General features: G+C 37.0%; 1 protein-coding gene across 1 annotated transcript in view; it reads left to right on the top strand.

The window, feature by feature from the left end:
* Tango6 (transport and golgi organization 6) overlaps positions 1-24,569 on the top strand; it is a 410,302-nt gene that overhangs the window by 253,959 nt on the left and 131,774 nt on the right. The window contains exons 13-14 of the mRNA XM_090391522.1: positions 9,816-10,004; positions 10,215-10,337. Of these exons, the coding sequence (XP_090247648.1) occupies positions 9,816-10,004; positions 10,215-10,337 (312 nt within the window). The remainder of the gene's footprint in view (positions 1-9,815; positions 10,005-10,214; positions 10,338-24,569) is intronic.

The raw sequence follows: 24,569 nt of genomic DNA, 5'->3' as shown, positions 1-24,569 counted from the left end.
GTTCTTATAATAGTTCTTCTAGGTATATAGGAATCGTGCAGCAAGCACAGAGGGATCCCATGGTGACCCGGTCCACTATACAGGCAGATGTAGGGGCTCCTGTGTGTCCACAAACCATTTCCCAATGCCTCACGGAGGCGAATCTACGATCCCAGCGCCCCTTACGTGTGCTCCCATTAACACCGCAACATCGCCGACTCCGTTTGCAGTGGTGCCTGGCGAGAGCGACGTGGAACGCCACAGACTGGCGATGTGTGGTCTTCAGCGATGAGTGCCGCTTCATTTTGGGGACAGATGATCATCGTGTCCGGGTGTAGAGGACCACTGGTCAAGGACACAATCCCGACCTCGCTATCAAGCACCACACCTTCTGCAATGTAGGCATTATGGTCTGGGGAGCCATAGCCTACGATAGCCGATCACCCCTCGTAGTGGTACGTGGTGTATTGACAGGGCAGCGGTATGTGGACGACATCCTACTGCCCCATGTTCTCCCCTTCCTGGCCGGGATACCAGGAGCACTATATCAGCAAGATAATGCCCATCCATACACGGCTCAGGTTGCCCAGGCCTGCCTACGTCGTGTACAGACACTTCCATGACCTGCCCGCTCCCCGGACTTGTCCCCTATCGAGCATGTTTGGGTGCAGCTGAAACACCAGCTCCCACCGTGCCGCAATTCCCGGATTTGAAGCACAGCGTCCAACACGTGTGGGCCAGTCTGCCGCAGGACAACATCAGGCATTTGTTCGCCACCATGCAGGACCGTATTGCAGCATGTAACGCCGCATGAGGCGATGCAACGCGCTATTGATGATGACCGGATTGCGTACCACAGATCCCTTTTGTAATTGTCCTTCAGCTCTGTTTTTGCTATCATGTGCATCACTCACTTAAAATTTGTGTAAAGACTTTATTTTACACCAATAAAATTTCAGTTGAATCCTATGCTTCCTTCTTTGTGTGCTAATTTCTTTGTCCGTGTGTGTGTATATATATATTTTTTTTTTTAAAAAAAGAATTGAATGACAAAAACCGAGAAAAAAGGAAAAAGGTAATATAATATCACACGACTAGTTTCGGCTTTTTACAGGCTTCTTCAGGTGTTTTTATAAAAGAAAAAACCTTAAACATTGAAGATAAAAAACTGTGAATAGCACAGGAAAGCCACTATACATATTTAACGTGAAAACATTGTAGTCAACGTATTCAAAGTAGTTCCTTCATTGTCACATTGTTGGGTGAGTGCGTGCGTATGGCATCTCGTGAGCACCAGCATTTGATCACAGCAGAATAACAGTCTGGAAGGTTATAGCTTATTATTTAAATGTACAGGGTTGAGTGACGATTTCTCTAGATTTTACAATTTTTCTCTCCAATTCGTCATGGCAATGGAAAATGTTGTTAGATCTATCCCAAAGAATTGTATATGACCATGGTTTTCATTGTCAGAATCGGCTGAAAAAAGGACATGGCTAGATAAAGCACTGGCACATGTTCTCTCGTAAGCGATGTCCCTCCTGTGCTCCTCCATACGCAATTCAATAGACTTATCCGTCTGGCCAAAGTAAGGGATGTCGCAGTCACACCATATCTTATACACACCGGGATATTTTAGATTGTGATGGCTAGGCTTTCGACGACTCACTTGAGAGCAGATCTTAGCAAGCGAAGTAAATAAAGTTCTAATGTTATATTTTTTGAGAACCTTGGCTAATTTTTGAGAAACTGTGCTTATGTATGGAATAGATATATTGCCTTTAACATTATTCATTTCTTGAGTATGGCGTCTAGGAGGATTAAAAAGGAATTTTTTAGTAATTTTTTGAGAATAACCATTCAGTCTGAAGGTAAATGTAAGAAAATTGATTTCTTTACGAAGTTCATCAGGGTCGTCAAGAAGATAGCAAGCTCTATGTGTGCCAAAGTAGAAATAATTCAAAGTTTCTGAGGAGGGAAATAATGGAACTGACTATGGAGATATCTATTGGTGTATGTGTAGGTTTTCTGTACATCGAAATTTTAAGTTTTTCAGAAGAACGGGTTAGTTTTACGTCCAAGAAAGGCAGGGAGCTATTAGTTTCAAGCTCAGCCGTGAATTGGATATTCGGGTGTTAACTATTGAAATGTTCAAGGAAATCCAGGAGAGAATCGCATCTATGGCTCCAAATGAGGAAAATGTCATCCACATATCGTTTCCAAATTCTAGGTGCTACGGAATAGGAAGAGATAGCTTTGACTTCAAAATCTTCCAGATAAATGTTGGCAAGTACAGGAGATAAAGAATTACCCATTGCTAGACCATGATTTTGCTTGTAGATAGTGTCTTGAAATCTAAAGTATCTGGACTTGATGCAATAAGTAAGTTAGGCTAACATTTTTTTGGATAACTTGTCTTTAAAAAGTGTCAGGACTTCGTCTGTAGGAACATTTGTAAACAAGGATACTATGTCAAAGCTAGCCATGATTTCATTTTCTTTAACAGTAATATCCTTAATGTATGATACAAAATCCGTAGAGTTCTTAATAAATGACAAAGACTTGCCCGAAAAACATTTGAGGTATTTTTCAAGATGTTTTGAAAGGTTGTATGTTGGTGAATCAGTGCCTTCAACGATGGGATGAAATGGGGTATTTTCCTTGTGGATCTTGGGAACTCCATATATGCGTGGGATAAGTGGATGCAGAGAGCGAAGAGAATGGCGAATGTTTCTAGATGTTTCAAAAGTTGATTTTAATAAATTGTTAGTACGATTTTGAAGTTCATGAGTGGGATCTCTCTCAAGAATGGAGTAAGCGTCACTCTGTAGTAATTCAAGCATCTTATTTTTATAATCTTCAAAGTTAAGCACAACTGTGGCATTGCCTTTATCTGCAGGAAGGATAATTATATTTCTGTTATTTTTTAAACTCTTAAGAGCCTGTCGTTCCAACAAATAGTTGTTATCTGTGGGTGGTTTTGCATTGTTGATGATAAAGATGGATTCAATATGGAGAAGTTTTGCATCTTGTGGAGGGAGGAAGGAAGCTGCTTTTTCTATCTTGGTGAGGAGTGATTCTTTTGGGATAGATTTCGGAGAAGGAATAAAATTTAAACCTTTGCTGAGGATACTTTTTTCTGCATCTGAAAGGATGTGAGATGATTTATTAATTACAACTTTATCAGGATTGATGTGAGGTTTTGAGAAGTTCAGATTATTTTGTACTCTTTTTAAGGTTTCAAATTTTTTAATAAGTTTTAATTTGTTGTTATATTGGATTTGGGCTGCTTGAGATTCACTACGCATGCTAAAGAGATGCCAACTTTCATTGTCTAGAGATTCTTCAAGTATTGAGATAATGTACTTTTTTTGGCAAACAAAAAAGCGAGAGTATGTTTTGTGTCAAATATTCTTTCAGCAAGAAGGTCTAACTTTGCTTTGTGATATATTCTTCTGGCACGTTCCGTTGTTATATTAATACGTGTTGAAAGGCTTATATGCTGGTTAAACATGATAACTAATAATTAAGGAATTGACAGCGTACAATAGAAATATAAATTAAAAACAAATTTAATAAATACTTTCCGATATTTTGGCAACGTCACGTTGCCATCTTCTTGGGAACTTAAAATAAAGAACAGGTGCACGCAAGTGCTACATAACAGCAAATGAGAAATGAAGCGAGGAAGCTACCATTTTCCTAAAGTCCTGATGGTGCCCCCTGGTTGGCTATATTGGTAGTTATTGGCCTTTGGGCTGAAGTTCTTCTGATATATGTTTCCTAAATTTGCAGCAGTCTTATGCACCCAAATTTGTTGAGGTTTGGCATGTTCTTAAGGGCTGAGGCTGATTCCATGAATAGTCTTTCATATTTGAACTTGCTGCGGTGTATTACTGTGGCTTTCTTCCACCTTATTCTGTTGCGGGTATCCAGAACATGGTCTGCAAGCCCAGAGTGGCTGTACTGGTGAAATCGAATGTAGTCCTTGTGTTCTGCGATTCTGATATTTGCTGTCCTGTCTGTTTGGCCAAAGCAGGACAATTTACAGCTGCAAGGGACCCGGTATACACCAGGTAAGTCTAGGGGTAGTGGTTGGTCTTTAGTGGAGCAGATAAAGGATGCCAATTTTCTGTATGGCCTGTAACAAGAGGTCAGGTCATGATTTTTTAAGATTTTCATAATTTTTTCCGAGGTGCCTTGGATGTAGGGAATGGTGATGGATTTAGAGTAATCCTTGTTGTAATTCTTAAGAAAGTCACTTCTTGACCTGTAGAAGTTACCAACAGACAAAACAGATAGAGGGGACAGCCATAGGTTCACCACTTTCTCCACCCTTCGCCAACTTCTTTATGGAGACTTTTGAAGCGAAAGCCTTAAACTCAGCCCCACAAAAACCTACCATATGGCTTCGTTACGTTGATGATGTGTTTGCTATTTGGCCACATGGCCGGAATACACTCCTCTCCTTCTTAACACACTTAAACAACCAACACCCTAGAATCAAGTTCACCCTAGAAAAAGAGAACGACAATAGCCTCCCCTTCCTAGACACACTAGTCACCTGCCAACCTGATGGAACCTTGGTTTTCTCAGTTTATAGAAAACCCACCCATACAGGCAGATACATTCACCAACAATCCCCCCCCTCCCACACACACACACAACAATATGGAGTTATTGAGACACTATTCAACAGGGCAAAACTTATATGTTCAAATGATCAAGCCCTAACCACTGAACTAAATCACATCTTTAACACTTTCTCAGCCAATGGCTACACCCCCCCCCCAAAAAAAAATCCAAAAAATACTTAAACCAGTTATCCACAACCCCCCCCTCCCCCCTTCACAAAAAAGATTACTCTAAATCCATCACCATCCCCTACATCCGAGGCACCTCGGAAAAAATCAACAAAATCTTAAAAAAACATGACTTAACCACCTGTTACAGACCATATAGAAAATTGGCATTCCTTATCCACTCCACTAAAGACCAACCACTTCCCCTAGACCTACCTGGTGTGTACCAGGTCCCTTGTAGCTGTAAATTGTCCTACTTTGGCCAAACAGGCAGGACAGCAAATATCAGAATCTCAGAACACAAGGACTTCATCCGATTTCACCAGTACAGCCACTCTGGGCTTGCAGACCATGCTCTGGATACCCGCCACAGAATAAGGTGGAAGAAAGCCACAGTAATACACCGCAGCAAGTTCAAATATGAAAGACTATTCATGGAATCAGCCTCACCCCTTAGGAACATGCCACACCTCAACAAATTTGGGTTCATAAGACTCCCCCATTTGGGAAACATATATCAGAAGAACTTCAGCCCAAAGGCCAGTAACTACCAATATAGCCCGCCAGGGGGGCACCATCAGGATTTTAGGAAAATGGTAGTTTCCTCGCTTCATTTCTCATTTGCTGTTATGTAGCACTTGCGTGCACCTGTTCTTTATTTTAAGTTCCCAAGAAGATGGCAACGTGACGTTCACGAAATATCGGAAAGTATTTATTAAATTTGTTTTTAATTTATATTTCTAGTGTACGCTGTCAATTCCTTAATTATTAGTTATCACGTTGTGATATTCTCTTTAAAAGATATGAACTTAGGAAAAACTGCATGGAATTTACAGCGTTTCAAAAAGACTAACCTGTTGATGTTCAGTCCTATCTTCTTCAGTGTTTTTGTTGAAGTTTCTTTTGTTACTATTAAGAGAGGCCTCGTCATGAAGGCTATAAATGCATGACAGAAACTGAGAAAAAAGGAAAAATGTTAATAATATCACACGACTAGTTTCGACTTTTTACAGCCTTCTTCAGGTGTTTTTATAAAAGAAAAAATCTTAAACATTGAAGATAAAAAACTGTGAATAGCACAGGAAAGTCACTATACATATTTAACGTGAAAACTTTGTATTAACGTGAAGAAAATGTCGTCCACATATCGTTTCCAAATTCTAGATGCTAAGGAATAGGAATAGATAGCTTTGACTTCAAAATCTTCCAGATAAATGTTGGCAAGTACAGGAGATAAAGGATTACCCCATTGCTAGACCATGATTTTTCTTGTAGATGGTGTCTTGAAATCTAAAGTATCCAGACTTTGACGCAAAATGTGGATGACATTTTCCTCATTTGGAGCCATGGACGTGATTCTCTCCTGGATTTCCTTGAACATCTCAATAGGAGATGTTCAAGGAAAACAAAAAGTCAACACCCGAATATCCAATTCACGGCTGAGTTTGAAACTAATGGCTCCCTGCTTTTCTTGGACGTGAAACTAACCCGTTCTTCTGAAAAACTTAAAATTTCGATGTACAGGAAACCTACACACATCAATTGATATCTCCATAGTCAGTCCCATCATTTCTCTCCTTTTTAAATTTCGATGTACAGAAAACCTATACATACACCAATAGATATCTCCATAGTCAGCCCATCATTTCCCTCCTCAAAAACTTGAAATTATTTCTACTTTGGCACATAGGGCTCGCTCTCTTCTTGACGAGCCTGATGAACTTTGTAAAGAAATCAATTTTCTTACATCTACCTTCAGACTGAATGGTTATTCTCAAAAAATTACTAAAAAATTCCTTTTTAATCCTCCTAGTCGCCATACTCAAGAAATAAATAATGTTAAAGGCAATATATGTATTCCATACATAAGCACAGTTTCTCAAAAATTAGCCAAGGTTCTCAAAAAATATAACATTAGAACTTTATTTACTCCGCTTGCTAAGATCTGCTCTCTAGTGAGCTGTCCAAAGCCTATCATCACAATCTAAAATATCCCAGTGTGTATAAGATATGGTGTGACTGCGACATCCCTTACTTTGATCAGACGGATAAGTCTATTGAATTGCATATGGAGGAGCACAGGAGGGACATCGCTTAAAAGAGAACACGTGCCATCCAGCCATGTCCTTTTTTTCGGCCTATTCTGATGATGAAAACAATGGTCATACAATCCTTTGGGATGGATCTAACAACATTTTCCATTGCCATGACGAATTGGAGAGAAAAATTATAGAATCTAGAGAAATCATCCTCAAACCTGTACATTTAAATAATGATTTAAGCTATAACCTCCCAGACTGTCATTCTGCTGTGATCAAATGCTGGCGCTCACGAGATGCCATACGCATGCACTCACCCAACCATGTGACCAACGAAGGAACTACTTTGAATATGTTAACTACAACGTTTTCACATTAAATATGTATAGTGACTTTCCTGTGCTATTCACAGTTTTTTATCTTCAATGTTTAAGGTTTTTTCTTTTATAAAAACACCTGAAGAAGGCTGTAAAAAGCTGAAACTAGTTGTGTGATACTATTAAATCTTTTTCCTTTTTTCTCGTTTTTTGTCATTCAATTCTTTTTAAAAATATATTTAACCAACGAGTAGATGAACCTCCATGCATATATATATATATCAGTGTTTGAGGTAGAAAAGCCATCTGAAACCTGAAATATGGAAAAGTAGCTGGAGAAGATTGATGATTTTCAACCACAAATGCCTGAATATAGAGATATAAAAGTTTTATACCATCTGTATTGAATAATTCAGAAGACTTGGTCAGAAGATTGAATCCTGAATGACTGGAGTACCGAGTAAACAGTGTGAAAATTACAGAGCAATTCCATATGTTGTGGTGTTTCAGTTAAGATTTATATCTTATCAGATATATAAAAGACCAAGACAAATTGTGGAAGAGAAATTTGAGAAATTTCTGATTTCAGAGTTAAAAGAGGTTATCAGGATCACATTTTTACAATAAGAGAAATAATGGAAATATAATAAGGATCTCTATTTGAGGTATCATTTCTAGGAAAATTCCCATGTTCTCTATTTGAGTTTTCGAGATCTGGCAAAGGCATATGACAAGGTGCTAAGCAAAAAAAGCGTGGAATGTTAATGGAACATTATACAGAGGAATACATACTCTGTATTTAAATTGTAAGTTAGCTGCTGGAATTGCAAGAAGTAAAGGAAGATGGTTTGATGTAAAATCAAGTATGATCAAGGTGCACACTATCTCCATTGCTATTCATCATCTGTATGTATTGCATTATGAAAGAAAGTGGTATTAGACCTGATATCAAAATTGGAGATATTAAACTTAGCTTTTTACTTTATACAGATGATGTTATACTTTATAAATCCAGTACCACTTTTCAGAATTCTTTAATTAAATTGCATAAATTCTGTAACAAATTTACTATGAAAATCAGCATTAAAATAACAAAAGCTGAAAATAGATAGGAAAATCAGCAGTTATATTCTCAGTGGAGAACCCCATCCCTTTCCCTTTATGCGTCATCTCCTATCCAGGAGTCTATCATAATGCAATTCATGGTTAACTATGGGCATAATGACATGTGTTGAGAACCCTATCTCTTCGACATATTGTCATAAGTATTCATGGCTGTAAATCTATGTGCGTTAACAGGGCTGATTTGCCTGTTCTGGAGGACAAAAAACCTGAGTTTCTGTGTGAAAAACCCCCCTATCTCCATATGAGACTGGCTAACTTTTAGTCGAAAAAGACTAGCTAAACGTTTCTCACATCATGGATAGGAATCAAAGCCAGGTCTTTCCAACCAATGGGCTTTGTCTATACTGACTGAGCTATTGAGGCTCTGGAGAACCCATAGAACAAGTAAAATATTTCAGCTATTTAGGCATGGATCTTAGTGAAGATGGCAAGTTAAATGTCGAAAAAGATAACAGAATAAGCAAAGCTGGTATGGTGGGTAGCCAGCTGAATAAATTTATATGGAATAAGAGAGAAATTAGCTAAAACACCAAACTAGCAGTATATAAGACAGTGTAGAAAGTTTTTTTTATCTTGGGTATTACTATATGTTAAAGTTACCAAGAAATTTTATAAATTTGGTTTTAATCCTTTTTCCCAAGTAAGCAAACAAGCAGGTAAGTCAAGTATGCGCCTGAAGTATTTTCAGATCTGAGGCAACTTGTGGTAAAGGTGGAGTAAGCTCTGATCATTTTCCTTATTATCTCCCATAAGGAAAGTGATCAGAGCTTAATCCAGGAGATGTGCAGACATGTATGATGCTCTTCATTAAGGGAAGGGCCACTACCCAGACCGGTTTTGACCTTTATTGAGGTCTCATCAGTGGGAGCCAGACCCTGAGATGCCAAGGTTGAAGTAATGCAGAACTTATAAATTTTACCTATACAAGTTGCCACAAGGTGCTTTGACTTTATTAAATAAAAAATCTCAGGATGAGAGATAGATGTAGAAATTTTTTTTACCTTGGGTATACTATACGTTAAAGATACCAAGCAATTTTACAAACTTGGGGCCACTACCCAAACAAAAGGTCTGGGTAGTGGCCCTTCCCTTAATGCATAGCATCATACATGTCTGCAAGGAGATGTGCTTTGCATTATGGGAGATACTAAGGAAAGTGATCAGCGCTTACTCCACCTTTTCCACGAGTTGCCTCAGACCTGAAAATACTTCAGGTGCAAACTTGACTTACCTGCTTGTTTGCTTACTTGGGAAAAATGATTAAAACCAAGTTTATAAAACTGCTTGGTATCTTTAACATATAAGACAGTGTTTAAGAGTTGGGTTAGAAATAAAGCACTTGATCAGAGATTAGAGACCACAGATATGAGGGTTCTGAGCAAAAATTGTTGTTGGTGGTGAATAAGAAAAAGAACTTAATATGGTCATTATGAATTAGAGAAAAGGATACTTTTTTTATAGTGGAATGTTCATTGTTGTTAATTGCTTCTTTTTTTTTTTTTGTTATAGTGAGAGTTGATATATGTTAATGGCTTTTTCTTTTTTTTAACCAGAGAATGAAAGGCTTGTTTCAGGATTTACATAGTAATACTATGGATCCAAACATTTTGGAACCACTAGTTGAAGTTCACCTTTCACATATTACACAGCACTTCATTATGATAACTCTTCTTCAAGATTTTGCTGATGTTATGCCAGACTTACTCCTTCAAGACAGACCACAAACTTTTGAAGTTTTACAGGTAAGATATAGCTATTTAATTTTTTATGAATTTGCTATTACTATTTTTTTGTCTTTGGGAAACAATTTATTTCTAGATATTTTCAGGAATATCTAGAATAAATTGTTTCTCAATTTATTTCCTGATTGAGACATTTTAATTTGTTGCATTTGTCATACCACATTTAGAATTTTCATATTTTACTTTTTAACATGTCTAACTTTTTTCCAGATCATAATTGATCATGCAGCAGCATTATGTAAAGGAGGTCATTGTCACTTAGAGATGGTGGGAACAGAAACATTAATCATGTCCTTGTCTGCATTAGGGCTTCTGGTATCTCAACAAAATGAAGTAAGTAATATAAATGGTTTTACATTGTTCAGCTGATTAATGTTATTTGGGTCCTTTCATTGAGTATGATGCTCATTATGGGAGCCTACATAATTTATAATTTATTTATTTATCCTCGCATTATTTTCTGCATAGCTCTGATATCATCTTAGTTTTTACTCAGTGTGTATTTTTACACTATTTCCATTCCTCTCTGGTACCCAGATGATCACATAAGTGCACAAATTGATCACTGTCTTACGAAAAGAAAATCATTACTCTCCTTCTACCTATTTTTTAGTGTGATTTTAATGTTTCAATAATTCCTCTGTATCATTTTTATTGCATTTGCAATGTGTTCCCTGAAGTTCAGCTCTCTTCCCACCATCAATCCTTATATCCCTTGCCTTAGCCTGAATTGTAGTTTATAAATTGTAGCCATTGGTCTAAAATGCAACATTTAACTCTCCTCTTATGAGCAGAGGAAATATGACATGTCTCTGCAAGTCCTGCAAATCCCCCTTAGTCACTATATTGAAATCATTCACTATTTACTGCAGCAGATTCATTCTTAGAACTATGTGTCAATCATCATCATTAGAAAGCTGTTCAACCTCATTCAAATTACAGGCATTCTAGTTGCATCCCACTGATTATCGCCTTCATTCTTTTCAGCTTGGCTTTACTGTACTGTACTGATATAAATCAGACATTCAGGGTTTTTGATAATTCTTACAATGTATTATCCTCACCAGCCAAATTATTCAGTAATCTGCTATGCTGTACATTCTAATGTTTTCACGTAATCAGGTATCACGTTATCTAGGAAATGATCTGGTTATATATAAAGTCTCCCACTGTTTTCATTAGGAAACTGGAACAAGCAGTGAAAATTCAGTAAGTAGAACGAATTCAATCTGAACAGCATTGAAATTAGATAGAGATAAATAATCAGCATATGCAACATTACTGGAAAAGATTAGCTGATACAGGGATTATAGAAATACCATGTCAAAATGATTGTTGTTATGCAGACTGAGAAGAGATAAAAACAGAATTCTCCTAAATAACAATTATAAGATGGTGAGAAAAAGATGTAGAGGAATTTTTCAAATCATTAGGGAGGGCATCTGACATAAAAGCAGATTTTTATTAGAGACCTCAACATGTGAGTAGGTAATCAGTTACCAGATATGTTTTGGGAAAATTTAGAGAAAAGCTTAGAAATAATAACAATAGCAAATACTTGTCTGTTCTGCTTAATACATGGATCAGTCATTACTATCACCTTGTTCCAACTTAAAAATGTGCTTAAATTTACATGGCAAGAACTAACACAAAACAAGTAAAATTGTATCAGTTATGTTGTTGTTAATACAGATTTCTTTACATTGGCCTGAGATACAAGTATTACAGAGGATCTAAAATCATCTCCTCCATCAAAGTAGAAAAATATGCACTAAAGTTTTGATAAGAATATAAGTTGAACAACTCTCCAATATAAACTGTGGAGCCAAATATTCAAATATTATTGGAGAGCGGGATGAAAAAGTTTGTAAAGAAGAACCAAACAGCAACTGAGTGCCAAACTCTGAACTGAAAAATGAATGCTGAGTGGCTCAGTCAGGGAAACTTGTTGGGAAGTATATAGAGGTATAATAATAAGACCTCCATGTTGGATACAAGGAGTTAAAGAAACATTCTATGAAAAGAAACAATCATATAAAAAGTACCTGAATAGGAATTCAGCATGTATACAGAGAAGAATATTACTTACTAATTATGTGACAAGTACCTATCAAAGTTTTGTTCTGGCCATCTGGCTTCACTGTATAAGCCAGAAGACTTGGTTTTAATTAAGTCAAATCCCAGACATATTGAAATAGATCTCCATTTAAATAACCAAGTTTTAACTCGTAGATGTTTTTTTATTAACACTATATGTATTTCTTTGACATGTTTCACTGACTATATGGCTGACAACATCATCAGGAGGTTAATAACATAAGTAAAAAGACCATAATTCTTTTTTATTTATTTAATATAAGTAAAAAGACAAAAAATTAAACATTTCCGAAGAGCTCCTATTTCTATGAATTTAAAAGACTGGAATGATAGTTTAATAATTTGTCATTAGGCATCTTACGTGCAGTCTTTGCATTGTTATGTAAACTCAGTATGGGAATGCTGGCATAGAAGAGGTATTGAGTGTTACACATATTAATTAATAATTTCCAAATGTTGTGAAGGATCAGTTCCATGGTTCTATTTAGTGCACCTTTTGAGGGAATGACCTTGGCAGACTCATTGAACAATCTGTCAAAGTAATTCTCTTCTAACGATACAAAATTAATAAAGGAAAAAAAAAAATCACGTACAGAGATTATTTAATAGTATAATTTTCGCCTGTGTGTCACAGGCATCTTCAGTACATTAAGCTCAATTGAGCTAAATTGAGCTTAATGTACTGAAGATGCCTGTGACACACAGGTGAAAATTATACTATTAAATAATCTTTGTACGTGAGTTTTTCCCATTATTAATTTTGTATTGATATGTCTACTCACGGTATACCTCTTTTAAAACTTAATTCTCTTCTAAGTAAGGCACAGAGAATGCTTGTCAGTTTAACTGTATAATGTTCTTGGTGGATGTGCACTGCAAGTCTCCTCTTTTCTTCCCTTTTTAACACTGCTTGTGTGTTCTTTTTTATGGATTTCAAAATATCTCCCAGTTTGAACGTACATACATTATATACATTATACATTAAATATACTACAGGATGTTTATAAAATGGAACTTTGTTTTTAGGGGAATGTAACATGTATCGTGACATTATGTAACCTTTTTTGTCAGTTTTTTTACTTGTGTTAAATAACCTTCTGAAGATGCTGTCAGCCATATAGACAGTAAAACATGCCAAAGAAAAACATCTAGTGTTAATAAAAAACATTTATGAGTTAAAACCTGGTTATTTATTATAAATGTGTATCTATATCTCTGTTTAAAAGCTTCACAGATCTTGAAAAATGCATCCATCCAATTCTTTTCCATCCTTAGATGAATTGAGTCTCCTAATTAGGGATTTTAGATAATTTAATGCAGTTGGCTTGCCATTTCTCTGCTGCATCCCTCTAAGGATGAGCATTTTATGTCGGTAGATATATGTGTTCACAGGGCCAGTTTGCTTGTTTTGAGGGATGAAAAGCCTAAGTTTCTGGGCAAACCTCCCACCTCCATATGAGATGGGCTAACTCACCTTTTACTGGAAAATCCTGATGTTTCTCGCATCATAGATAGGATTTGAATCCTGTCTTTCAAACCAGCTTTGTTGCTTGAAAAATCATATTGTGAAAATGAAAAAAAAAAAAAATTTTTTTTTTTCCATTTTATATATTTATTATAAATCTACATTTCTATTTAAGCGTCACAGATCTTGAAAAATGCATCCATGCCGTTCTTTTCCATCCTTAGATGGGTTGAGTGTCCCCTAATTAGGGATTTTACAGTGAGGTCTTCCCAAAGGCATGTGAAGACTTTGGTAAGGGAATAGAAAATAAATATCAGGAAGGTGGCAAAAGATTCTTTTGGCCAAATAAGCAGGATAAAATGAATTTCATATTGAAAAGAAGAGTGTGTAAGAAAGTTTTAAAATGAATCAAAGTTTGATTGCCTTTCAGAGGTGAACTATAGACTCAGATACACAACAGAATTGAAGAAATAATGAAAGAGTTTGAAAACAAGAACCAAATCTTGGAGATTCAATGGCAAACTCTGAAGAAAATATTTGATCAGTTAGAGAGGCATATGGTGAGGTTGTTTGTAAGAATAGAAACCTTGGAACTCTGTGGTGGAATCAGGAAGAGGCACTCAAGGAATAGAAGAAAGCATATCAAAAGTTCTTGGCAAGTTGGTCAGCTTGTTCTCTTAGAGAATACAGAAAAAAAAATATAATAAAGAAAAGCACTGTGTAAAACACTAAAAAAAAGTCATGGGAAGACCTTGGGAAGAACATAGAAAATAAATATCATAAAGGTGGCAAAATATTCTGAAGGCCACTGAAAAAACTTAAAAATGGAGGAAAAAGTACTGTAAAAGGAATCAGAGATGATAAAGGTGACATGAAAACTGAAGATATTCTAGATGACTGAAGTAATTACTTTGAAAGACTGCTAAACGAAACGAGCAGTGTAAGCACAATGGTAGAAAGCTCCCAACAGGAATCTGTCAGGAATACGTATCCATACTTGAAGTAGAAAAAGTCATCAAAAACCTGAAATGTGGAAAGGCAACTAGAGTAGAAGAAATTCAACCAGAAATGCTCAAATATGGAGATATAAAAGTTCTATAGTGGCTGCATTACATAATTCAGAAGGCCTGGGCAGCAGGTTGAATTCTAGAGGATTGGAGCAAAGCTCTCATAGTTCCATCTGTTAAAAGTGAACTGAAACTGAATGTGAGAATTACAGAGGTATTTCTCTGAAGAGTGTTTCTGGTAAGATTTATGTAAGATACTTTTGAAACGACTAAGAAAAATTTTGGAAGGAAAGCTTGGTGAAGAACAACCTGGATTCAGGCCAAATAGAAATTATCACTTTAAGATAAATAGTTGGAATCTTGGGAATATAACAATTTATATTTAAGGTTTTTTTGATCTGGAAAAGGCATATGACAAGGTGCCAAGAGGAAGCCCTTCAAAACATTATGATTATATGGTGTAAATGGGACATTATATTGAGCAATATGTAGTCTCTATTTAAGATGTAAGTCAGCAGTTAGTATTGAAGAAGGTACAGGAAGATGGTTTGATGTTAAATCAGGTATATGACAAAGGTGTACATTATCTATATGGATAGATTATGAAGGAAATTGGTATTAAATCTGATATCAAAAGTGGTGATGTTAATCTTAGGTCTTTACTTAATGCAGATGATGTTATACTTCTGAATGATTCCAGTACAAGTCTGCAAGCTATCCTGACTAAATTGAATAACTGTTGTAATAAATTTGGTATGAAAATCAGCAATAAAAAGACCGACAATGTAAATAGACAGAAACCTTGAAAAGATCAACTGTATCCTGAATGGTAAACCTATAAAACATTTCTGCTATTTAGATGCAATTTTTATTGAAGATAGTAAATTAAATATGGAAATTGAACAACAGAATTAGTAAATCTGGTTTGATAATCAACTGAATAAATGTATATGGAATAAAAAAGAAATAGTCAAAACACTTAGCTGTATTCAATTTAATGTTCAAACCAATTTTAACTCATGGATCTGAGAGGTGGGTTAAAAATAAAACACTTCATAAAAGACTGTAGACCTCTGATATGCGAGTTCTGAGAAAGGTTAGTAGAGTGAATTGATGCCATCAATGGCAGTATCACATTAAAAATGATGATATTAGGAAAGAACTTGCCATTGTTAGCATTCAGGAATGTGTTAACAGAGCTAATCTCAGGTGGTATGGTGGTCACTTAAACAGAATGGGAGAAGAAAATTAACAAAACAGTGTTCTTTGACAGGTTGGCAGGAAAAAGACAGTAATATAAGATCTGATAATGTTGGAGTCTTGACAGATTGCAGATTAATTTGAAGGGAAATTGTTGATCAGAAGTTAGTAATGGTGTAACTTTTTCATATAGTACTATAATAATTATTCTGTACACCTCCTGAGGATACATATCAGGAATATGATTATGATGACGACAATATTTTTTCCTTTATGTGTTTTTCCATTCTTCAAAAAGTTCATTCATGAGTATTTATTTTTTTTATTTCTTTATGGTATATATATATATTTCTTTACTTAAAAAAAATACTAGTTTCCTCAAATCCTAAAAGCCTTATATATTACATTCCCTTATCTTAGTCATTTAAATAAAACAAGAATTGTAATATAAAAAAAGTTTTAATTAATAAAAAATGTACAAATATAATTATTTACATAAAATTTGTTTAAAAAATATGAGGGAGCTGAAAAGTTCTGATAAACATCTAGAACAAAAATTATATTAAAGCAACTGATATAACCACAAGAAAGAACATTTCTTAAAACCCTTTAACTCCCCCCCCCACCAATTTGATTGTTTCATCAAATTGTAATAATTTTAGGATATATAAGAAGACATGACATGTCAGAGGTTTAGAAGAAATTTGAAGTGCGGACCATCATCAATTTTTCATGCTGCAAGAAAAGTCCTTAACTGATATTCATTAAACTTTGTGTGAGACTTTAGTCAACTGTGCTTCAGCATATCCAACAGTTGCCAGATGGGTAGCCAAGTTTAAAACTGGGCATCCCTGAGACAACAGATGCCTGCAGTTTGGGAAGACCTTTCACTGAGAAAACGTGTGGTGTCATCTCATGGGATTTGGGGTCATTTTGAGAAATCAGGTGCAAATTTTTTGGCTCATATTGTGACTGTTCATGAAACATGGCTTCATCACTATGACCCAGAGACCAAATAACAGTCAATGGTGTGGAGACATGAGGTTCTCCACGGTCAAGAAAGTTCCAAACACAAAAGTCAGCAGGGAAGGTTCTTGCCATTGTCTCTTGGTATATGTCTCTTGGAGACAAGGGCGCTAGTGGGTTAAGCGCTACGGACGTGTTTTGAAGAGCTCCTGATTCAGATAAGTTTTACTAGGAATAATTAAGTATATATGCATAATTGTTTAAGTAAGAGCGGCTGTAAACGTTGTACGCTACCGATATTATTAGTGTGGGTTTTTTTTTCTTGCTTAAACTAAATACGAAAATGTTAATATTAGACTTAGTAACCTGCAGAGAAAAAAAAAAAAAAAAATGACGGCGGCATTGTCATTCCATGATTTTAATTTGGATTTCAGTCGGTTCGTTAAGTGTGAGGTCTGTTATATGTATTCCTTCGATTACATAAATGATTTGTGGATGTTTAGTGCGGATGGAAGAAGGATGTGTGCGAAATGTGACCTGAACGAGGAATTGATGAATGCGAATATGAAGTTGATGACAGAAAGTGCTAGTACCGATTGTGTCGCGAGTGCACGTTTGAAAGAGAAGGATGGTGAGAAAGACAGGCGAAAAAATGTTAAAAAATCAGGAAAAAAGAAAAAGAGCGATTTGACAACCGTAACGGATGTTAAAAGGGACGAAAGTGAGGCGGAAAGAAACGAAATTGAGAGAACGAATGAAAGTAGAAATGGCGTGATGCAGAAATCGTAAGTAAAAAAAATCGAAAGAATGAATGATGGCGAAAGTTGGACGCATGTTGGAACGAAAGTACTGAACCAAAGAAAGATGAATGACAATAAAAGTGAGAAGAATGATAGCGAAAGTTGGACGCATGTTAGTCCAAAAGTACGGAAACAAAGAAAGATATGTGAGAGTGAAAGTGAGAAGAATGATAATGAAAGTTGGACGTATGTTGGACCGAAAGCACGGAAACAAAGAAGGATGAATGAGAGGGAAAGTGAGAAGAGGGGGTCGAGAGTTAGAAAGTTAGAAAGATTTAATGATAGAGTGAATGTGTCGCGAGGTTCGGAAGGTGAATTGGATTGGATAAAGCAAGAAATGAAATGGATGCGGAATGAAATTAAGAGAATTCAGGTCAAAACTATTAAAATAAATCATGATGGCATGAAAGAGTTAACAAAAGATGAGCGTGTGGCGTTGTATGGTGACTCCATTATTAAAGGTGTGCTAGAGGATAAAATGCACAAGGTATGTTTTCCAGGCGGTAAAATGAGTAGAGTTTTTGTAGAGTAAAATGAGTAGAGTTTTTGTAGAGTAAAATGAGTAGAGTTTTTGTAGAGTAAAATGAGTAGAGGCATTGAATATGAGGCGGGAACGAGTAAAAGAGTTAATTGTATTAATTGGTACAAATGATTTGAGAGAGAACAAAGAGCATGTCAAAATGAATGTCAGGAGACTGCTTGGAAAGATAAAGGAGAATAGTGTGACAGGAAGGGTGGTCAGTGTGTTGCCTAGGTATGATTGTGGTGAAATGAGGCGGAGAGCAAGGATTATGAATGATATTCTGGCTGAAATGTGTGAGGAGATGGGAGTACAGTTTGTTAATGTGTGGAATGAGTTTGAGGGACGAAGTGAGCTGTATGGAAGCGATGGACTGCATTTGAGTGGTTATGGTGTGAGTCGCTTGGAGAGACTGCTGCTGGAAAGTGGAGAAGTGAATAGAGAGAATGAATCAGATCGAGAGGGGAGTGATGTGGAAGAGCAGGAGAGTAAGACAGGAGAGATTGAAGGAGTGGAAATGAATGTGGAAGTGAGTGGTATGAGTATAGAAAGTGAGAGAATGGGTGTGCAAGAGGAGCAGGGAAACGGGGAGGCTCAGGGTGGACAGGGATACACAGCGTGAGAAAGGTGGATGCTCCAAGAGGAGGTGAGAGCATGTGTAGGCAGGAAAGTAATGGGATGATCAGGGATCAAAAGGAAACAGATGGAATTGCAAAGGGTTCTAAAATGAAGAAGCAGAAAGGGAAATGGCCCCAGTCCAGCATGGAGAGATCACATCGAGTGAGTGGTATCAGTGGAACTAGCTGTAGATCCAGAAATGAGTTGTTGTGTTTGTATACCAATGCTAGAAGTATAAGAAACAAGGCGGATGAAATGGTTGCACTAATTGCGTCTGTGCACCCAGAGATTGTCGGAATAAGTGAGACATGGTTAGATGAGGATGACATCCTGACAGGAATAGAGATGGAAAGGTATGATGTGTTTTGTGAGGATAGAAGGGGTAAAAAGGGAGGGGGAGTGCTATTGATGATAGAGAAAGAGTTATGTCCATACAAGGTAGAGATGCAAGAGGGAAATGGGGCCAGTGGTTTTGAGGCAGTATGGTGTGAGATAGAGGTGAATAGAATCAAATACTTGGTGGGATGTTGTTATAGACCTGGTAATGTGGATGGTGGTGATAGTGAAATGTATAGTCAAATAAGCCAAGCAAATAAGAAAAGGGTGATCATTATGGGTGATTTTAATTATGGCAATATAGACTGGAATGAAGAGATAGCAACTGGAAGTAAAGAAAATGAGTTTCTTGAGTTTTTGAGGGATAACTACCTCAGACAGTATGTAACAGAGGGCACAAGAGGATTAAGGGTCTTGGATTTGGTCATCTCATTGGAGGATGTAATTATCAATGAGGTATCAAATCATCCACCAATTGGTGAAAGTGACCATGAGGTGATTACTTGGGTGGTTGCCAGCAGTGCAAGGACCCCTGTGAAAAAAGGGTATATGTGGAACTACAAGGGGGGTGATTATGAAGAGCTCAGGAGACAGCTTGCAGGTGTAGCATGGAATGAGGAGTTAGCTGGAAAAGAGATCAATGCAGCTTGGGGGATTTTCAAAAAATATTTAGTGGATGCAATGTCTAAATATATACCACGGGTGAGAAGGTTAAATAAGGTAGGTGTGAGATGGATGAATAAAGAGATTAAGCATGCAATATAGAGAAAAAGGGCATTGTGGAGGCAGCATAAGAGAAGTGGAAGTAACCAATTTCATGAGGTCTACAAAGACCAGGCAAGGAGGGTGACTTGGTTGGTGAGAGTAGCTAACGAGAGGTATGAACAGCAGTTAGCTAATGAAGCTAAAAAGAATCCTAGGGAGTTCTTTCGATATGTAGCCAGCAAAAGAAAGAATGATTATGGAAGGATGACATTGATTGGATGAAATGGTATAAAGACAGCTGTTTCAGAATGTGTGGTGGAGATACTTAATGAGCATTTCATAAAGATCTTTCAATCTTGTGAATGTGACTTCATGGAGAGATTAAGAGCAGTTGATGATGGGGAGGAGAGACTGACTGCAAGTGAGCAAGAGGTGTTTGGGGAGTTGAGTAAACTAGATGTAAATAAGGCTGTGGGACTTGATAATATATCACCGCGTATTCGGTGTCAACACTCTGAATGTGCCAGAGAGTTGACACCTGCCTTGACATATTTTTTTAATACGAGTCTTGCACTTGGTCAAGTCCCTAAAGAGTGGAAGGAGGGCAAGATTGTGCCACTTCATAAAAGAGGTGATCGAACTCAAGCATCAAACTATAGGCCTATCTGTGTGTCAGGTGTTGTGGTTAAGTTGTTGGAGAAGCTTGTGAGAACTAGGATCCAGAGTTGGGTTGACAACAATGGTATAATCTTTGATGGACAGCATGGATTTGCTAAAGGGAGGTCGTGTTTTAGTAATCTACTTACTTATTACAATAAAGTGACTGCTTTCTTGGACAGAGGAGAAGGATACACAGTAATATACTTGGATTTCGCAAAAGCTTTTGATAGAGTACCTCATGATAAGTTGACAGTCAAACTAGAGCAGATGGGGTTGGATATTAGATTAGTGCATTGGATTGGAGACTGGCTATCTGATAGGTATCAACAAGTTGTGTATGGGGGTGCAATATCCAGGAAAAGGAAAGTCACTAGTGGAGTGCCTCAGGGATCTGTTTTAGGGCCATTACTATTTAACTTGTATATTAATGATATTGGCGAAGATTTGGATGGAGATATTCAGTTGTTTGCAGATGATGCAAAGTTGGGACGAACCATAAAGAGTAGTGAAGATGTTGTGGCCTTGCAAGAAGACTTGAATAAATTGAGTGATTGGGCAAGCAAATGGGGATGTGAGTTCAATGTTGCAAAATGTAAGGTTTTAAAATTTGGAAAACAAAGATGGGATGCAGAATTTATGCTTGGTGAGAATATATTGTTGGAAGTAGAGGAAATTAAAGATCTGGGAGTGATAGTGGATAAGGATCTAAAATTTAGGGGACACATCGCCAAAATTGTGAAGACAACACAAAGACTTCTGGGAATGATGAGGAGGACACTGACGTGTAGAAGTAGGGAGATTCTTGTTCCATTGTATAAGGCTTTGATTAGGCCACACATGGACTATTGTGCCCAGATTTGGTCACCTGGTTTTCAGAAGGATGAAGAGATGTTGGAAAGGGTCCAAAGGCGACTGACTAAGGTAGTTTCTGACCTCTGGAATGTCGAGTATGAGGAAAGATTGAAAAGATGTAATTTGCAGAGTCTAGTGGAGAGAAGGAAGAGGGGAGATATGATAGAGACCTACAAGTTGGTAAGGGGTTGTTATAGGATCAATGGTGGAGAAGTTCTACAGAGAATAGTGGGAGATCAGGGGAGAACCAGAGGTCATCCCTGGAAACTGTATAAAGAGGGTGTGAGTAGGGGAGTGAGAGGCAGGTTTTTTTCGTGCAGAGTTGTGAATGATTGGAATGCCTTGCCTGAGAGTGTGGTGTCTGCAAGGAGTTTGAATGTGTTTAAGACCCGCTATGATGAGATGTGTGTGAGATAAAAGGACCTCCTAGATGAGTCTTTGACTCCATGAGGTCTTGTTTAATAATAATAATAATAATAATATGGATGGCATAATTCTTGCCATGTACCTCAGAAAAGGTTAAACTGTTACAGCAGTAGTTTATTAAACAGCTCTGAAGGAATTGAAAGAGGTACTGAAGGAAAAACCACAAGAAATTGAGCAGAGACATGTTGCTTTTGCAGGACAATTCACCTGCTCACACTGCTCATGAAACCCAACAGACAATATGCAACTTGGGCTTTCAATGTCTGCCTCACCGATCCTATTTGCCAGACTGACTATTTCCTGTTCCCAAATTTAAAGAAACACTTGAAAGGAACAAAATTTACCACAGATGATGGAATCATATCTGCAGCTGAGGACTGGTTTGTGCTACAATGGAAAGACACTTTTTTCTCAAATGATTGCAAATGATGCAGTGGTGTTGTAACAAGTGTTTAACACTCTGTGGAGAATATGTAGAATAATGTGTAAGTTACATGATTCTACCTCAATTCCTTCATGGTGATTATCACAGCTTTTCAGCACACCCTCATATAAGAGATACTTTCCTTTTCTCACACACAAATTTAAGTAAAATATCAGGAATAATGGGGAAAAAAATTCTAGCAACAAAACAAAGAAAACAAATTCCTTTGCTAATCCTTTCTAGGAGTAACAACTTCGGATTTCCAATATATTCAATGTAGTCAGTTCCAAAATGAGAACCATCTCATTTATGCAAAATTAACATTCTTCTCAAATAATTCTTTATAAAACGGTGTAGGAACAGCAATATCATTCTGAATTGCATCAGGCTAAAGAGAAAATTCACCTCAACAAAGGTGTAACGAATATATTTCCGTATGGAGAAAGCACTACTAAGAGAACAGATTCAAGCCACCAGAAAGAACTTAGCTGCTTAAAGGGTTTTAAGAACCAGCTACAAAAGGAAAAAACAGAACTTTCAAGCTACATATATGCAGATATCTGGATGATCCTGGAAAAGATTACGGAAAACACAGCGAACCATATCCTCCAAACGAAGAAAGAAAGCCTAATTTCCAACTTCCAAAGACTAAAAGATCACCAGAACCAGCCACCATATTCAAATTTCTCCATAGTGAACAATAACAACTAACCAGAAGCAAGAAACAGTAGGAGCCAAGAAACAGTTAACCTATCCAACCACTCTTTAAACAAAGATGAAATCTCGATACTAAACAAAGGTTTAAATTATGCTGCAGCAGCCAGATCGATAAACAAACTTTAATTTATTTAATATTGAAAGAAGTCTAAGATTCATCCCAAATAACATAGCAGAAAAAATACGTTTAGAAACCGCCAACATTTTAAATCATAACAAACAATAACAAGCAACCTAACCAAACACGAAGTAACAGCGACGAAATCACTAAAGTCAAATCTGAACATCGTAATAACTAGAGCAGATGAAGGAAGTGCCACCGTTATTTTAAACCGAACCACTTATTTAGAAAAAATGAATCTGCTGGTCTCGGACAATAACACGTATCAATTAGTTGACTACAACACAACCAATAGAATAAAAAATAAAATCGAGAAACTACTTAAGTCAGTTACCACCTGGCCCGAAGATACAGTCAAAAAACTATTTCCACACTACGCTCGTTCCCCAAGAATTTACGGACTGCCGAAAATTCACAAAGAAAACACATCGCTAAGCCTATAGTTGAAGGGATAGATAGCCCGACTTATCACTTGGCCAAAAATTAGCGGCAACACTCAAGGAGTTGGTAGGTCATTCCCCTGCCTAGATAAAGATAATTTATTAGTCAGTTTTGACGTCTTTGCCTTCTTTACGAATGTCCCAATCAATGACGCAATCCTTCTTTTACAGAACAAATTCCCTCCAGATATCACGGCGCTCTTTGCGCATGTATTATGTTCTGGTTATTTTGTATGGCAAAACGCTTTCTACCTACAAAAAAAAGGCACAGCCATGGGCTTGCCATTATCCCCCCCACCACCATTGCTAACTTTTACATGGAAAATTTTGAGCCCCTTTAAAACCCAAAGTCTGGCTTAGATATGTTGACGATGTTTTCGCAATCTGGTCCCATGGTCACTAGACACATTCCTTAGCCACCTAAACAAACAACGCAAATGCATACAGTTCACAATTGAGATTGAAAAACAGAGCACACACTTCCGTTTTTAGATCCACTTGTAACACGTCTTCCTTCTGGCAATCTTTTCTTCACGGTCTACCGAAAACCCACACATACTGGCCAATATATATATACACATAAACTCCTACCACCACCCAACACAAAAGCTAGGTGTCATCAATACTCTAAAAAACAGGGTTCTGAAAATTTGCTTCAGTGAACAGGCACTGAAAGATGAATTTAAAGTGATCAGCAATACTTTCGAAAAAATTGGGTACAGCCAAAACACTATTAACAAAATTCTCTACAAGATCTCAATAAATAAACAAAGACAAACCAGACTACAACAAAACTATAACCATTCCCTACATTAAAGGGACATCAGACAAAATAAACAGAGTACTACAAAAATACAACCTCAAGGCCACCTTTAAACCCCCTGCAAAATTAAAATGCTTACTCAACTCATCCAAAGACCCACTCCTCCTGCTGGCCCACCCTGGAGTATACCGTATTCATTGCACCTGTAATGTACCATATATAGGAGAAACAGGATGCACAATTCCTATCAGACAAAAAGAACATAAACGACACATTAAATATAATAATTATGGTGAAGCTGGCCCTTCTGATCATGCCCTTGAACACCTTACATAGAATTGACTGAAAAAGCACTAGTTGTCTACATCATGTCCAAAACATGGTATGAACGCAAATTTAAGGAAGCCTGTGAGATCATTATCAACCACCCAATCTGAACAATAATGAA

This window comes from Typopeltis vanoorti, chromosome 4 (genome assembly GCF_054136105.1).
Source record: "Typopeltis vanoorti isolate ZY-2024b chromosome 4, IOZ_Tvanoo_1.0, whole genome shotgun sequence".
Classification (NCBI taxonomy): domain Eukaryota; kingdom Metazoa; phylum Arthropoda; class Arachnida; order Uropygi; family Thelyphonidae; genus Typopeltis; species Typopeltis vanoorti.
Note: the sequence above shows the minus strand (reverse complement) of the source record. Positions and strands in the feature narration are given on the sequence as shown.